The sequence below is a fragment of the Salvelinus alpinus genome, chromosome 1, assembly GCF_045679555.1.
Source record: "Salvelinus alpinus chromosome 1, SLU_Salpinus.1, whole genome shotgun sequence".
Taxonomy (NCBI): domain Eukaryota; kingdom Metazoa; phylum Chordata; class Actinopteri; order Salmoniformes; family Salmonidae; genus Salvelinus; species Salvelinus alpinus.
Window position 1 is genome coordinate 108524402 of NC_092086.1, and position 16712 is coordinate 108541113.

Below are 16712 nucleotides of genomic sequence, written 5' to 3' on the forward strand. Positions count from 1 at the left end.
AACTAAACCAATTCTTTCACCTTCCCTCCCTAGCTATAAATCGTTCCTGCCCAAGAATATGCGTGCCCATATCCAAGAGTACCACTTTGTGACCCGGAAGAGGATCCGCCATCGCTTCAGGAAGTTCATCCATCAGTTCAGCCAGTGTAAAGCCACGGCTCGTGACCTCAAGCTCAAATACCTGGTGAACCTGGAGACGCTGCACCCAGCCTTCTACTCGGAGTGCTTCCGTGTCACTGAGTCCTTGGAAGGAGAGGTCACCATCGTCGTCACAGGAAATAACGGCATCCAGTGGTCCCGGGAGGAGGATAAGGAGGCAGACAAGGTAGGGGGAGAAGTGGCGCTCTCTTCTCTATTCTTCTTTCACTCTCTTCCTTTTTATTCTTGTTCCTTGTTCTCCTCGTCTTTTTCTTTCCTATTTTTCCTTCTCGTCTTCTCCTTTTATCTTTCTATTTTCTGAAAGCACATATGACCTGTTGAGACAACCACAAAGGGGCTAGAGTTAGTCATGTGTTCAAATAGTCTCCTGTAATAATGTCAGTCAGAGAAAGGATGTTTGAAACGGTTGTTCATTCGGGATGGCTGCTACTACTCTTACTCTCTCTCTCTATAGGGTATCCAGACGTACTGCGATTTCCCTGAAGTTATTGACATCAGCATCAAACAAGCCAACAAGGATGGCTCTATCGAGAGTCGCATCGTCACCATCAACAGACAGGACAGTCAGACTCTGGTACGACGACTCTGCTAACCTCATAACTCAGACAGGGACAAGGACATCATTTGTGTCTGAAATGACAAGCTATTTCCATTATAGTGCACTACTTTTGAGCAGGGCCATAGGGCCAAGTGCACTTTGTAGGGGAACAGTGTGACATTTTAGACTCAGACCAGCTGTTATGTTAGATCAGAACAGGAACATTTCTCATGTATTATGTGTAACAGAGGACTGATTCATCCCTCCTCTTATCCTCCTCCATCTCTCTCTGCTACACAGGAGCTGGAGTTCCGTTCCCTGTCGGAGGCTCTGTCCTTTGTGTCTTTGGTGGATGGCTACTACCGGCTCATAGCAGACGCTCACCACTTCCTGTGTAAAGAAGTGGCGCCCCCTAGGCTGCTGGAGGCCATTCAGAGTTACTGCCATGGTCCAGTCTCGTAAGTCTAGACTAGGCACATATACTGTACAAACACAAGAACATCCACACACACACAGACACGTGAACTAGGGGTGTGTGGCTCAGCAGGTTTGTTCACCCTCCCGCAATTGCTAATAACCCATCCGCAACCACCCGACCTATATGTGATAACTTGTCTATAATTAGATAAATGCAGCTTCTCTTCTGTCATTATGTTGCCCTAGAACACTAAATAAACTCTTTAGGCGTCCGCATGCTTCCCATGCGAAACAGTTCGGTAGAGTTTGTGTATATATTATAACATTTTAGGAAGTTTTTGTTTGTTTTGGACTTCGGGTAGTGTTTTTTTCGGTTGTTCGGGCACACATTTTTCTGGAGGCAAGCCGAATTTCAGAGCTGAAGTCCACGTCCCTTCGTCGGTGATTGGTCAACAGTAGGGATTCTTCATTAAGTTATTTGTTGTCATTCAACGAGAGACGACTCGTTTTCATGCACATTTTTTCATTTGAGAAATACTGCACCAAACGTCGGAGTTAGATGTAAAAAGTGCGCAATTAAGATCTCTTCGGCAAAAACTTTGAAGTTAATGACAGATTGCTTGAGTTATCGTCGATTAATTCTGACTATTTTGAGGAAGTGTATACTGGCTACGGTGTTTCAAAATAGACAAACAGTACTATTGCCACTTTTTAAAAGTTTTTCAAGGGAAGGTCTTTTAAGGGAGTATGCGAGCACACTTGTTCGGCTAGCCGACTTCGTAAACGACACCAACATGTTTCTGATTAGATTTCAGTTCGGATGCATATTTAATGTGGTTGAAATACTATCTGTTTTTATGATGCTGATAAATATAGCACCTCTGATCAGTTAGATACCATCTGTATTCACGTTCTCTCAAGATACTGAAATAAATAAATCATATTTCTCCACTCCTGTTCCCTAGTAATAATGTAGCCTACATTTGGTGTATCATTTTAGTGCAAGAAATGCAAAGAAAGAGGACAAGTAAGGCAGCTGGTACGTTGCAATAAACTGTAGTGAACTATTAACGGAATATATTTACAAAATAACGCGGAGCAGACCGCATAGAACATCAGAACGCACAACTGCAACGCGTTTCCACTCAGGCAGTGCAAGAAAAGCTTCATTCAACGAGAGTTAATGTTAAGGCTCTGTGAGAGGTTATAGACCTACAGTCAGTGTCCAGATTTCACTTTCCATTTTACTCATCTGAACAGTAGGCTACAGTTCCCTTGACGTGTCATAGGCCTATTTTAATTCCGATCTTGTGACTGTTGAATGTGTATAGCGCCTCACAATCACCACACAACACTGTCATCATCCTCTTTTACCACTTTCCCAAACATGACTTTCTGGTCGTCCCTTCTCTTTATTTTCAACTCTACATTTCACAGCTATTCTTTTACTGAAGTAAACTCCAACATGGTCCTTTTTGCTTCCATGGATCTACGTTAACTTTTTCTGTCCGTTCCCAAAAGCATTTGGTGATTAGTGTGTAGGCTATTTTGTCGATTGGCGTGTAGGCTATTTGGTGTGTAGACTATTTGGCGATTGGCGTGTAGGCTATTTGGCGTGTAGGCTATTTGGCGTGTAGGCTATTTGGCGAACGTACAGTTAGGCTCTAAAGTTTAGGCTTACGCACTAATGACAGATAATCTAAAATAATTTCATGTAGCCTATAGATATAAATTGCACAGTTATGCATTTTTAAAGGCATTGTTTTCTGTTTTTATTCAACCCGGCCTTCATCCACACAAAATGTCATGACCCTAAACCCGTTTGTCCCGCGGATATAACCCCATCAACCCGCTCATCACTAACTTGCACATATATACTCACGCAGAGTACGACCATGACTGACCATATCTCATCTGTCCTGTCTCTCTATCCTCAGGATGGACTTTGCTATCAGTAAGCTGCGGCGGTCTGGGAATCACAAGGGTCTGTACATCCTCCGTAGCAGCCCTAAGGACTACGACAAATACTTCCTGTCTTTTGTAGTGGGCGTGAGTATCATACCGTACAGGTTGTTGAAAGACATGGTGCTAAGTGTGTTTAGTCCAGACCCTTCAATGTTTCCAGGTCTGAAAGGGTCTGGATTGGTATGCAGGCGTACTGGTGCACCTTTCACCGTATTGCTAACACCTTACAAATCTACAAACTTTGAAGGGTAAGGACCAATGGGGAAGTGGTAGGGTGCATATCTGATCTGTGTCCCCCTGCAGTGTGACAGCCTAGTTGAGTACAAGCACTGCCAGATAGTGAAGACAGACCAGGGAGACTACGTCCTCTCTGGGGCCAAGAAGATGTTTGGTTCTCTGAGGGAGCTGCTCCACCGCTACCAGAAAGAAGCTCTGCGCTCTGACGGACACATCTTCCAGTTCACCAAGTGCTGCCCGCCTAAAGCTAAAGGTGAGGAGGTCAGGGAATACGGGTCATAGCTGTGTTTTGTGATTAAAACAATATCATAAACTGTGGGCTGACGTCAGCTTTCCAGCCACACTCAACACTAAGTCTATATTCTCACAGTAGTTTGATTAACAATGTTGTTGTGTTGCTGCCATGCTGTGTTGTCATGTGTTGCTGCCATGCTATGTGGTCTTTGGTCTCTCTTTATGTAGTGTTGTCTCTCTTGTCGTGATGTGTGTGTTGTCCTATATTTTTATTTAATGTATTTTTAATCCCAGCCCCCGTCCCCATCAGGAGGCCTTTTGGTAGGCCGTCATTGTAAATAAGAATTTGTTCTCAACTGACTTGCCTAGTTAAATAAAGGTTAACTATATAAAAAGAATGCACTGTCGTTTAAAAGGAGACGTGGCACAAGTATTGTAGATCTTGCTCTTGTGAAACGATCATCATCTAGGTCATAACGTTCAAAAGGGTTTATTTTGGTCACGTATGTTCACCATGATGTTCAATTCCTTTGTCTATAGTCAAACACTTGGACAAGGCCTGTGAGCTGCGTCGACACAATGTACATAACATTATCTTGTCACATACAGTACCAGTCAAAAGTTTGGACACACCTACTCATTGAAGTGTTTTTATTTTATTTTTCACTATTTTCTACATTGTATAATAATAGTGAAGACATTAAAACTATGAAATAACACACATGGAATCATGTAGTAACCAAAACAGTGTTAAACAAATCAAAATATATTTGAGATTTTGCAAAGTAGCCACCCTTTGCCTTGATGACAGCTTTGCACACTCTGTTCAGGGTGTACCTAAACATTTCCAACTTGTTTTTGTTTAGCGTTTAAAACCTTTTTTGCTGCGGTATGCCCTAATGAATACGACCTATAAAGAGTACTAGATGATGTACTCCTAACTCGCTTAGCGTCCTCGTCTCTGTGTTCCCTGTATCTGCAGACAAGTCTAACCTGTTGGTGTGCCGCAGTAACCAGGGTGCTGAGGTCCCCCTGTCCCCCTCTCTGCACAGACACAACATCAGCCAGATGGTCTTTCACAAGATACGCAAGGAGGATCTTGTCATCGTAAGATTACCTCTCTGTCACTCACTCTCCTTCTTCACCCATGACTGAAAGGTCAGTTAACATCAATTCCTATTATGGGTGTAATGACCTCTTTCACCTGTGATCTCTTTTACCTGTGACACGGTCACATACACCTGCATGTACCTGCAGACATTGCCACTCACACACATGATAGAGGACTTCAATCAGAGACTGAATGGTCACTCCTTAACTGGTTCAGGTGAAATGGTGGCATGAGATCTCAACTATGACATGATATGAATAATGTAGATTAATAAAATATTAAATATACATAGAAATAAACACTCACAAATACAATTGAAATAAGGGGCGGATGTGTTGGCATCATCACAACATGTTTTGGATGACCAGGGGAGAGGATCTCAGACCCGGTGTTCCCTGTGTGTTACAGAAAGACAGTCTGGGTCAGGGGACGTTTACGAAGATCTTCTGTGGCGTGAGGAAGGAGCTGGGAGACTACGGAGAGATTCACCAGATGGATGTCATTGTTAAGATCCTGGATAAGGCTCACCGAAACTACTCCGAGGTTGGTGGAGAACCTCTCCTCAACTCCAGCCAACAACATGTAGTGTTAAGGAGACGGACTTGGAGTCTTTTTGGATTAGTTCTTGAAAGGGACATGACTCTTCCATTGCAGTCATTTTATTTAGCACAATGTTTTGCCAATTAATGTGTTCATTTTCTATGTTTGCTTACATTTCCTACGATACAATATTTAACTCTGTCTGACTGCTCTTCTCTCTCTTCTCTCCAGTCGTTTTTTGAAGCCGCCAGTATGATGAGCCAGCTATCCCATAAGCACCTGCTCCTCACCTATGGCGTGTGTGTCTGCGGAGAGGAGAGTAAGTGACATTACCAAACTAAATTATACCTCTCACCTGTTTTACCTCTGTTAGCCTACCTCTGTCTCCATCCCAACCTTTTCCTCTGTTAGCCTACCTCTGTCTACATCCCAACCTTTTCCTCTGTTAGCCTACCTCTGTCTCCATCCCAACCTTTTCCTCTGTTAGCCTACTTCTGTCTCCATCCCAACCTTGGCCTCTGTTAGCCTACCTCTGTCTCCATCCCAACCTTTTCCTCTGTTAGCCTACTTCTGTCTCCATCCCAACCTTTTCCTCTGTTAGCCTACTTCTGTCTCCATCCCAACCTTGGCCTCTGTTAGCCTCCCTCTGTCTCCATCCCAACCTTGGCCTCTGTTAGCCTACCTCTGTCTCCATCCCAACCTTGTCCTCTGTTAGCCTACTTCTGTCTCCATCCCAACCTTGGCCTCTGTTAGCCTACCTCTGTCTCCATCCCAACCTTTTCCTCTGTTAGCCTACTTCTGTCTCCATCCCAACCTTTTCCTCTGTTAGCCTACTTCTGTCTCCATCCCAACCTTTTCCTCTGTTAGCCTACTTCTGTCTCCATCCCAACCTTGGCCTCTGTTAGCCTACCTCTGTCTCCATCCCAACCTTTTCCTCTGTTAGCCTACCTCTGTCTCCATCCCAACCTTTTCCTCTGTTAGCCTACTTCTGTCTCCATCCCAACCTTGGCCTCTGTTAGCCTACTTCTGTCTCCATCCCAACCTTGGCGTCTGTTAGCCTACCTCTGTCTCCATCCCAACCTTTTCCTCTGTTAGCCTACTTCTGTCTCCATCCCAACCTTGGCCTATGCTCCATGGGTCAATGGGCCTAAGCCAGCGTTTCCCAAACTCGGTCCTGGGTCCTACTCTAGTGGTTCAAATAATCAAAGCTTGATGATGAGTTGATTGTTTGAATCAGCTGTGTAGTTTTAGGGCAACAACCAAAACGTGCACCGCTTGGGTTCTCCAGGACCGAGTTTTGGAAACGATGGCCTAAACTAACCCAAGCCGACTCTTCTTACCACTCTATCCCTCAGGGTTCTGACCTTCTCTCCCCCCGAACTCTACCTCCCTGCCCTCACTACAAAACTGTTGTCTGTCTCTCTCTTTCTGTCTCTCTCTTTCTGTCTCTCTCTTTCTGTCTCTCTCTTTCTGTCTCTCTCTTTCTGTCTCTCTCTTTCTGTCTCTCTCTTTCTGTCTCTCTCTTTCTGTCTCTCTCTTTCTGTCTCTCTCTTTCTGTCTCTCTCTTTCTGTCTCTCTCTTTCTGTCTCTGTGTCTGTCTCTGTGTCTGTCTCTGTGTCTGTCTCTGTGTCTGTCTCTGTGTCTGTCTCTGTGTCTGTCTCTGTGTCTGTCTCTGTGTCTGTCTCTGTGTCTGTCTCTGTGTCTGTCTCTGTGTCTGTCTCTGTGTCTGTCTCTCTCTGTGTCTGTCTCTCTCTGTCTCTCTCTGTCTCTGTCTGTCTCTGTCTCTGTCTGTCTGTCTCTGTCTGTCTGTCTCTGTCTGTCTGTCTGTCTGTCTCTGTCTGTCTCTGTTTTTAGCAATGGGATAGGGGCCTATTCCTAGTTAAGTCCAACTGTGGGGGATGTGGATTAAACACAGCAGTTCATTAGGGCATTCAACAGAACACGGAAATTAACGTTTCTTATTGGACAAGTCCAGGTAGTCCCTCCCCCGTTTCAGGCAGTTTTCTTCAGTTTGTAGCCTAATGAACACGACTCTGACCACATGACTTGTGCTTTCTGGGTAACATCAGGGCCAGCATCGGTCTGGAATAAAATCCTTTTTGTAACGGTAGCTGTGCCTGCTGTGACCTGTGCCTGCTGAACTGGCCGAGGCTCTAGGTTAATCCTATCTTATGTAAGGACTGGAGCAGCCAGCTGTTGTATGAAGTACTGGCTCAGCATATGAAGTAGGCTTCGCTCTATATATCGCTATGCATGGTCATGCCTGGTTTTAAAGGTGTGTGTGTGTGTGTGTGTGTGTGTGTGTGATCCAGCACTCAAGTGGATCAATGAAGATTGATTTGATACAGTATGAATAAGAATATCCATGTGGATTGAAATTGGATGCTTTTACCCACCAGTCCTTATTGACCAGAGAAGTGGCTCATCAAAACAGTATGGCAGTTATAATCCCTTTATTTGATGTGCTACACTGGTCCAGCTGTGATTTGTGGAATTCTAACCCTTTCAGACATGATGGTGCAGGAGTATGGGAAGCTTGGCTCTCTGGATACATACCTAAAGAAGAGCTCTGTGAACATCACCTGGAAGCTAGAGGTGGCCAAGCAGCTGGCCTGGGCTATGCATTACCTGGTAAGACCAATCCATCAATTAACCAATTACCTAGTAAGACACCCTAATCATAATAATCTGGAAGAAACTCCATTCATAAGGCCCCACACGGTTCACTGACTGGATGCACTCCCTGAACAGTAAATGGTTTTGGAAAGAAGCCGTCTGCTATGTGTCCTGGGTGGTCTGGTGGTCAGCGTTGCGGCCTATGTCTCGTATACCAGCGTTTCCATGGGTTCAAATCTGACCCGCTGCCTTTGGCTGCGTTTACACAGGCAGCCCAATTCTGATCTTTTTCCACCAATTGATCTTTTGGACAATCAGATCAGCTCTTTCGCCAATAAACCGGCAATCGATCGGAATGGGCTGCCTGTGTTAAAGCAGCCTATGTGATGCACACCCCCCCCCCCCCTATCTTTCCCACTTTCTCTCTCCTCTCTGTCCAGTAAAACATATTCAATACCACTGCATCTGCTAAGTGGCAGATATCTCGCTGTAATGGTGTAACTTTTGTGTTCAATCTGCCACTAATCAGTCCGCCATGTTCAATTTAATAACAGGAGGATAAGAACCTGGTGCATGGGAATGTATGTGCCAAGAATGTCCTGTTGATCCGAGAGGAGGACAGGAAGACTGGGAACCCCCCCTTCATCAAACTGAGTGACCCTGGAATCAGCATCACTGTGCTGCCCAAAGATGGTGAGTACCAGCCCTTGTATTAGTTATTACAAAGAGATACTGTACTAAGAAATTGTACTTTACTGAACTTTTGCACGTTGTTTTACAATACTATGTGTAGACTATTTGGCTTGGTTACGCAGCAACACATGGTGTTTTGAGGGGTTTGTTCCTAATGTTTTGTACACTACCAGCTGAAAGCATACAACGCACAAACAAACAAGAACAGTAGCTCAGGAAGTCAGGAAGGGAGTATATGTAATGTCTGTGTGCTCTATGTATTCCCATCCCATTGTCCTGCCCTCCACTGCCCCTCCAGTCCTTGTGGAGCGTATCCCCTGGATACCTCCAGAGTGTTTAGAGGAGGACAGACATCTGACTCTGGCTACAGATAAGTGGGCCTTCGGCACCACTCTGTGGGAGATCTGTAGTGGAGGAGACAGACCACTCGGCACACTGGACTCCTCCAAGGTAAGGATTGCTGGAGGTGCAATTAACAGTTTTATTCATGGAATAATTATATATTGCTATATATATATATATTAATAATTATATTCATATATATAATTCTAATACCATTTAATTTAGTTAGTAATGGTAAGCTTTGTGCGAGCCAGAATGGTCTATAGGGCAGGAGTCCATCTCTTCTGTATCATTGTTGGTATAGCTCCACTGTAAATTACAGCCAAGTATCAAGGTGGTTTTTACAAGCAGGAAATCAAATCAATTTAAATCAAAGTGGAAGATGTCCAACCTGAGGGTTTTGTGGCTCAGTTTACTGGTATGTTACAGTATGTTATGTTTAGAGAGACATAGTTGATGTACTGTTCTCTTGTCTGGACACAGGGACTAAAACTGTCTTCTGACATGGTCTTCATCAGGTTATTTGTCTTTGTCTTGTTAACAAACACTATCCAACTGTCATGCACAGCATAATAATCTATTGTTAGTGACGTATTAGAGTTCCTGTGTTTATAGTTGATGTAGTCTTATTGTCCTCTGTAGAAACGACTGTTCTATGAGGACCACCACCAGCTGCCTGCTCCGAAGTGGACAGAGCTGGCCAACCTGATCAACAGCTGTATGGACTATGAGCCGTCCAACAGACCCACCTTCAGAGCTGTCATCAGAGACCTCAACAGCCTCTTCACTCCTGGTCGGTTGTCTCCTCTCTTTCTAGTGCTCTCTGCAGACAGACAAACATGTCCTTCTAGTCATTTCACTGATACTGTTTCAGTGGCTCAGTGTGTTAAACCATGGCACTGCCAACGTCAGTTCCATTCTCGCATGGATTGCAACATATACTGAATGTAGGCTAGAGGTCACTGTCAGTGTTGATAGTTCTCTGACACTTTTGGGTAAAAATGTATGAATGTTTTGGTTTATTTCCAGAAGGTGTTGATTGTGTCCTGTCTCCTGCTGCAGACTATGAGTTGCTGGTGGAGAGTGACATGGTGCCCAACAGGGCCAGAGGGTTTGGGTTCCCAGGGGCCTTTGAGAACCAAAACCCTGCTCAGTTTGAAGAGAGACATCTCATCTTCCTCAAGCAGCTGGGCAAGGTTAGACAACACACACACTCTCTGTCACTCACTCTCTCTCTCTCTCACTCTGTCTCACTCTGTCTCTCACTCACTCTCTGTCTCTCACTCTCTCTCTCTCACTCTGTCTCTCACTCACTCTCTGTCTCTCACTCTCTCTCTCACTCTGTCTCTCACTCACTCTCTCTCACTCTCTCTCACTCTGTCTCTCTCTCTCACTCTGTCTCTCACTCACTCTCTGTCTCTCACTCTCTCACTCTGTCTCTCACTCACTCTCTGTCTCTCACTCTGTCACTCACTCACTCTCTCTCTCACTCTGTCTCTCACTCACTCTCTGTCTCTCACTCTGTCTCTCACTCACTCTCTGTCTCTCACTCTCTCACTCTGTCTCTCACTCACTCTCTGTCTCTCACTCTGTCACTCACTCACTCTCTCTCTCACTCTGTCTCTCACTCTCTCACTCTGTCTCTCACTCACTCTCTGTCTCTCACTCACTCACTCTCTGTCTCTCACTCACTCTCTCTCTGTCTCTCACTCACTCTCTCTCTGTCTCTCACTCACTCTCTCTCTGTCTCTCACTCACTCTCTCTCTGTCTCTCACTCACTCTCTCTCTGTCTCTCACTCACTCTCTCTGTCTCTCACTCACTCTCTGTCTCTCACTCACTCTCTGTCTCTCACTCACTCTCTCTCTCACTCGGTCTGTCACTCTGTCAGTCACTCACTCTGTCTCAATTCAAGGGGCTTTATTAGCATGGGAAACATGTTAACATTGCCAAAGCAAGTGAAGTAGATAATATACAAAAGTGAAATAAACAATAAAAATGAACAGTAAACATTACACTCACAGAAGTTCCTGAAGAATAAAGACATTTTGAATGTCATATTATGTCTATATACAGTGTTGTAACAATGTACAAATGGTTAAAGTATAAAAGGGAAAATAAATAAACATAAATATAGGTTGTATTTACAATGGTGTTTTTTATTCACTGGTAGACCTTTTCTTGTGGCAACAGGTTACAAATCTAGCTGCTGTGATGGCACACTGTGGTATTTCACCCAGTAGATATGGGAGTCTCGCTCTGTGTGTCTCGCTCTGCCGCTCTCGCTCTGTCTCCATGTCTCTGTCTCTGTGTCTCTCTCGCTCTGTCTCCATGTCTCTGTCTCTGTGTCTCTCTCGCTCTTTTTCTCTCTTTTCACTCCCTCCGCACTTTTTACTCCCCCTCTCTCTCTCCCCTCTCTAACTCTCTCTCCCCTCTCTCTCTCTCTCTCTCTCTCTCTCTCAGGGTAACTTTGGCAGTGTGGAGATGTGTAGGTATGACCCTCTGCAGGATAACACGGGGGAGGTTGTGGCAGTCAAGAAGCTGCAGCACAGCACAGCAGAACACCTCCGAGACTTTGAACGGGAGATAGAGATCCTCAAGTCTCTTCAGCATGAAAACATCGTCAAGTACAAGGGAGTGTGTTACAGCGCTGGTGAGATTTACCATCATCATAACTACAGTAACTTAAATCACCAAGGCAGGAGATCAGTGCATCTTAAGGATTCGCCCCTTTCTATTTTCACCTAAAATTACAAACCCAAATCTAACTGCCTGTAGCTCAGGACTTGAACCAAGGATATGCATTTTCTTAATATCATTTGAAAGGAAACACTTTGAAACACCCGATCCCATAGAGGTTGAATCACCAAGGCAGGAGATCAGTGCATCGTGTCCATTTTGTGAAAGACAGGCCAGAGGTTTTCAAACTTTTTCCTCTGGGACCTCCAGATGTTTCACAATGTTATTGTAGCCCTGGACTGATTTACCTAATCAGGGGCTTGATAATTAGCTGACCAGTTCAATAAGGAACGGCTGAGGGTCCCTGAAGAGGGGGACCCTCAGCGTACACTGTAACAAGACGTTTTGCAGGGTAAAACAAACATCTGTTCTTATTGAACAAGTTCAAACTGTAGCTCTCCATAGAAAAATTAAAAACGGAGTAAGACCCTGATCTCCTCTCCCTCTGTTGCGTTCCTCTCTGACCCTCTGTTCTGTGTCTGTCTGACTCTCTCTCTCCCTCCCTCTGTTGCGTTCCTCTCTGACCCTCTGTTCTGTGTCTGTCTGACCCTCTCTCTCCCTCCCTCTGTTCTGTGTCTGTCTGACCCTCTCTCTCCCTCCCTCTGTTCTGGGTCTGTCTGACCCTCTCTCTCCCTCCCTCTGTTCTGGGTCTGTCTGACCCTCTCTCTCCCTCCCTCTGTTCTGTGTCTGTCTGACCCTCCCTCTCCCTCCCTCTGTTCTGTGTCTGTCTGACCCTCTCTCTCCCTCCCTCTGTTCTGTGTCTGTCTGACCCTCTCTCTCCCTCCCTCTGTTCTGTGTCTGTCTGACCCTCTCTCTCCCTCCCTCTGTTCTGTGTCTGTCTGACCCTCCCTCTCCCTCCCTCTGTTCTGGGTCTGTCTGACCCTCTCTCTCCCTCCCTCTGTTCTGGGTCTGTCTGACCCTCTCTCTCCCTCCCTCTGTTCTGGGTCTGTCTGACCCTCTCTCTCCCTCCCTCTGTTCTGGGTCTGTCTGACCCTCTCTCTCCCTCCCTCTGTTGGGTTCCTCTCTGACTCTGTGTCTGTCTCAAATCAAATCAAATCAAATTTTATTAGTCACATACACATGGTTAGCAGATGTTAATGCGAGTGTAGCGAAATGCTTGTGCTTCTAGTTCCGACAATGCAGTAATAACCAACAGTAATCTAACCTAACAATTCCACACTACTACCTTACACACACACACAAGTGTAAAGGGATAAAGAATATGTACATAAAGATATATGAATGAGTGGTGGTACAGAACGGCATGGCAGATGCAGTAGATGGTATAGAGTACGGTATATACATATGAGATGAGTACTGTAGGGTATGTAAACATAAGTGGCATAGTTTAAAGTGGCTAGTGGTACATGTATTGCATAAAGATGGCAAGATGCAGTAGATGATATAGAGTACAGTATATATACATATGAGATGGGTAATGTAGGGTATGTAAACATTGTATTAAGTGGCATTGCTTAAAGTGGCTAGTGGTACATTTTTACATAATTTCCATCAATTCCCATTTTTAAAGTGGCTGGAGTTGAGTCAGTATGTTGGCAGCGGCCGCTAAATGTTAGTGGTGGCTGTTTAACAGTCTGATGGCCTTGAGATAGAAGCTGTTTTTCAGTCTCTCGGTCCCTGCTTTGATGCACCTGTACTGACCTCGCCTTCTGGATGATAGCGGGGTGAACAGGCAGTGGCTTGGGTGGTTGTTGTCCTTGATGATCTTTATGGCCTTCCTGTGACATCGGGTGGTGTAGGTGTCCTGGAGGGCAGGTAGTTTGCCCCTGGTGATGCGTTCTGCAGACCTCACTACCCTCTGGAGAGCCTTACGGTTGTGGGCGGAGCAGTTGCCGTACCAGGCGGTGATACAGCCCGACAGGATGCTCTCGATTGTGCATCTGTAGAAGTTTGTGAGTGCTTTTGGTGACAAGCCGAATTTCTTCAGCCTCCTGAGGTTGAAGAGGCGCTGCTGCGCCTTCTTCACAACGCTGTCTGTGTGGGTGGACCAGTTCAGTTTGTCCGTGATGTGTACACCGAGGAACTTAAAACTTTCCACCTTCTCCACTACTGACCCGTCGATGTGGATAGAGGGGTGCTCCCTCTGCTGTTTCCTGACCCCCCTGACCCTCTCCCTCCCTCTTCTGTGCCTGTCTGTCCCTCCCTCTGTTGGGTGCCTGTCTGATACTCTTCCTCCCCTATTCCTAGGCCGGAGGAATCTGCGTCTCATCATGGAGTACCTCCCCTACGGCAGTCTGAGGGACTACCTCATCAAGAACAAGGACCGCTTCGACTACAAGAAGCTCCTGCACTACGCCTCACAGATCTGCAAGGTACACTACTTCTCTACTCCTGTAATACTGTACTCCTGTAATACTGTACTCCTGTAATACTGTACTCCTGTAATACTGTAATACTGTACTCCTGTAATACTGTAATACTGTAATACTGTACTCCTGTAATACTGTACTCCTGTAATACTGTACTCCTGTATTACTGTACTCCTCTACTCCTGTAATACTGTACTCCTGTATTACTGTACTCCTCTACTCCTGTAATACTGTACTCCTGTAATACTGTACTCCTGTATTACTGTACTCCTGTAATACTGTACTCCTCTACTCCTGTAATACTGTACTCCTCTACTCCTGTAATACTGTAATACTGTACTCCTGTAGTACTGTACTCCTGTAATACTGTACTCCTCTACTCCTGTAATACTGTACTCCTGTAGTACTGTACTCCTGTAATATTGTACTCCTCTACTCCTGTAATACTGTACTCCTGTAATACTGTACTCCTCTACTCCTGTAATAGTGTACTCCTCTACTCCTGTAATAGTGTACTCCTCTACTACTGTAATACTGTACTCCTGTAGTACTGTACTCCTGTAATACTGTACTCCTCTACTCCTGTAATACTGTACTCCTGTAATACTGTACTCCTGTAATACTGTACTCCTGTAATACTGTACTCCTGTAGTACTGTACTCCTGTAATATTGTACTCCTCTACTCCTGTAATACTGTACTCCTCTACTCCTGTAATACTGTACTCCTGTAATACTGTACTCCTGTAATACTGTACTCCTCTACTCCTGTAATACTGTACTCCTGTAATACTGTACTCCTGTAATACTGTACTCCTGTAATACTGTACTCCTGTAATACTGTACTCCTGTAATACTGTACTCCTCTACTCCTGTAATACTGTACTCCTGTAATACTGTACTCCTGTAATACTGTACTCCTGTAATACTGTACTCCTGTAGTACTGTACTCCTGTAATATTGTACTCCTCTACTCCTGTAATACTGTACTCCTCTACTCCTGTACTCCTGTAATACTGTACTCCTGTAGTACTGTACTCCTGTAATATTGTACTCCTCTACTCCTGTAATACTGTACTCCTGTAATACTGTACTCCTGTAATACTGTACTCCTCTACTCCTGTAATAGTGTACTCCTCTACTCCTGTAATAGTGTACTCCTCTACTCCTGTAATAGTGTACTCCTCTACTCCTGTAATAGTGTACTCCTCTACTCCTGTAATACTGTACTCCTCTACTCCTGTAATACTGTACTCCTCTACTCCTGTAATACTGTACTCCTCTACTCCTGTAATAGTGTACTCCTCTACTCCTGTAATAGTGTACTCCTCTACTCCTGTAATACTGTACTCCTCTACTACTGTAATACTGTACTCCTGTAATACTGTACTCCTGTAATACTGTACTCCTGTAATACTGTACTCCTGTAGTACTGTACTCCTGTAATATTGTACTCCTCTACTCCTGTAATACTGTACTCCTCTACTCCTGTACTCCTGTAATACTGTACTCCTGTAGTACTGTACTCCTGTAATATTGTACTCCTCTACTCCTGTAATACTGTACTCCTGTAATATTGTACTCCTCTACTCCTGTAATACTGTTCTCCTGTAATACTGTACTCCTCTACTCCTGTAATAGTGTACTCCTCTACTCCTGTAATAGTGTACTCCTCTACTCCTGTAATACTGTACTCCTCTACTCCTGTAATAGTGTACTCCTCTACTCCTGTAATACTGTACTCCTCTACTCCTGTAATAGTGTACTCCTCTACTCCTGTAATACTGTACTCCTCTACTCCTGTAATAGTGTACTCCTCTACTCCTGTAATACTGTACTCCTCTACTCCTGTAATAGTGTACTCCTCTACTCCTGTACTCCTCTACTCCTGTAATACTGTACTCCTCTACTCCTGTAATAGTGTACTCCTCTACTCCTGTAATACTGTAAAAACAGCTGTACGGAGATGGTATGTTATACCATCAATCAATCAAATGATGATGATAATTGATGTTATGTCATCACTGCTGCTCATCATTACTGAGGTCAAAAGAAAACGGCGGAAAGAAATCTCTTACAATGAATTGAACCATCAGTTAATATCTATTTTATCAATATCTATTTCAGAGTTATGTATATAGATATATTGTTGAGGTATGTGGAGCATCCTTGAGGTTTCCATGGTAAAACAACAGCCTTACCTCCACCTGTGTGTTCTGTAGGGTATGGACTACCTGGCGACCAAACGCTACATCCACCGCGACTTGGCCACGCGTAACATCCTGGTAGAGAGTGAGCTGAGGGTGAAGATAGGAGACTTTGGCCTTACCAAGGTCCTGCCTCAGGACAAGGACTACTACACTGTCAGAGAGCCGGGCGAGAGCCCCATCTTCTGGTGAGAAAAGATACCATAACATCTCTCAGCAAGCAGAGGGGAGAGTCATACGTTTGTTTCCCTCCAACATCTCTTAGTCTTTTGAATGAGTCGGCATATTTTTTCCCTGATTTTAAAGTAATCTGGATTTTTCTGACACAATCCTCTATGTATTTATTTGGTTTGTGTTTATTTGACTTTGTTGTGTTGAAGGTATGCCCCGGAGTCTCTGACAGAGAGTAAGTTTTCAGTGGGCTCAGACGTGTGGAGCTTTGGAGTGGTCCTCTATGAGCTGTTCAGTGACAAGAACTGCAGTCCTCCTGCAGTACGTATCTTCTCCTCCTCTTCCACCTCACACTTTCACTTTTCATCTGTAATGCTTTCATGACTCCTCTGTCTGTCAACCTTTCTCTCTTTGAT

The 16712-nt window shown here is 44.6% G+C and overlaps 1 protein-coding gene across 1 annotated transcript in view; it reads left to right on the plus strand.

Annotated features, from left to right (window-relative positions):
- The window catches only part of LOC139538359 (tyrosine-protein kinase JAK2-like), a 74855-nt gene that overhangs the window by 53899 nt on the left and 4244 nt on the right, over nt 1–16712 (plus strand). The window contains exons 6-22 of the mRNA XM_071340325.1: nt 34–325; nt 614–733; nt 998–1155; nt 3052–3163; nt 3383–3569; nt 4533–4657; nt 5070–5204; nt 5433–5520; nt 7711–7832; nt 8372–8510; nt 8809–8960; nt 9495–9645; nt 9915–10048; nt 11315–11504; nt 13799–13923; nt 16141–16313; nt 16506–16617. Of these exons, the coding sequence (XP_071196426.1) occupies nt 34–325; nt 614–733; nt 998–1155; nt 3052–3163; nt 3383–3569; nt 4533–4657; nt 5070–5204; nt 5433–5520; nt 7711–7832; nt 8372–8510; nt 8809–8960; nt 9495–9645; nt 9915–10048; nt 11315–11504; nt 13799–13923; nt 16141–16313; nt 16506–16617 (2515 nt within the window). The remainder of the gene's footprint in view (nt 1–33; nt 326–613; nt 734–997; nt 1156–3051; nt 3164–3382; nt 3570–4532; nt 4658–5069; nt 5205–5432; nt 5521–7710; nt 7833–8371; nt 8511–8808; nt 8961–9494; nt 9646–9914; nt 10049–11314; nt 11505–13798; nt 13924–16140; nt 16314–16505; nt 16618–16712) is intronic.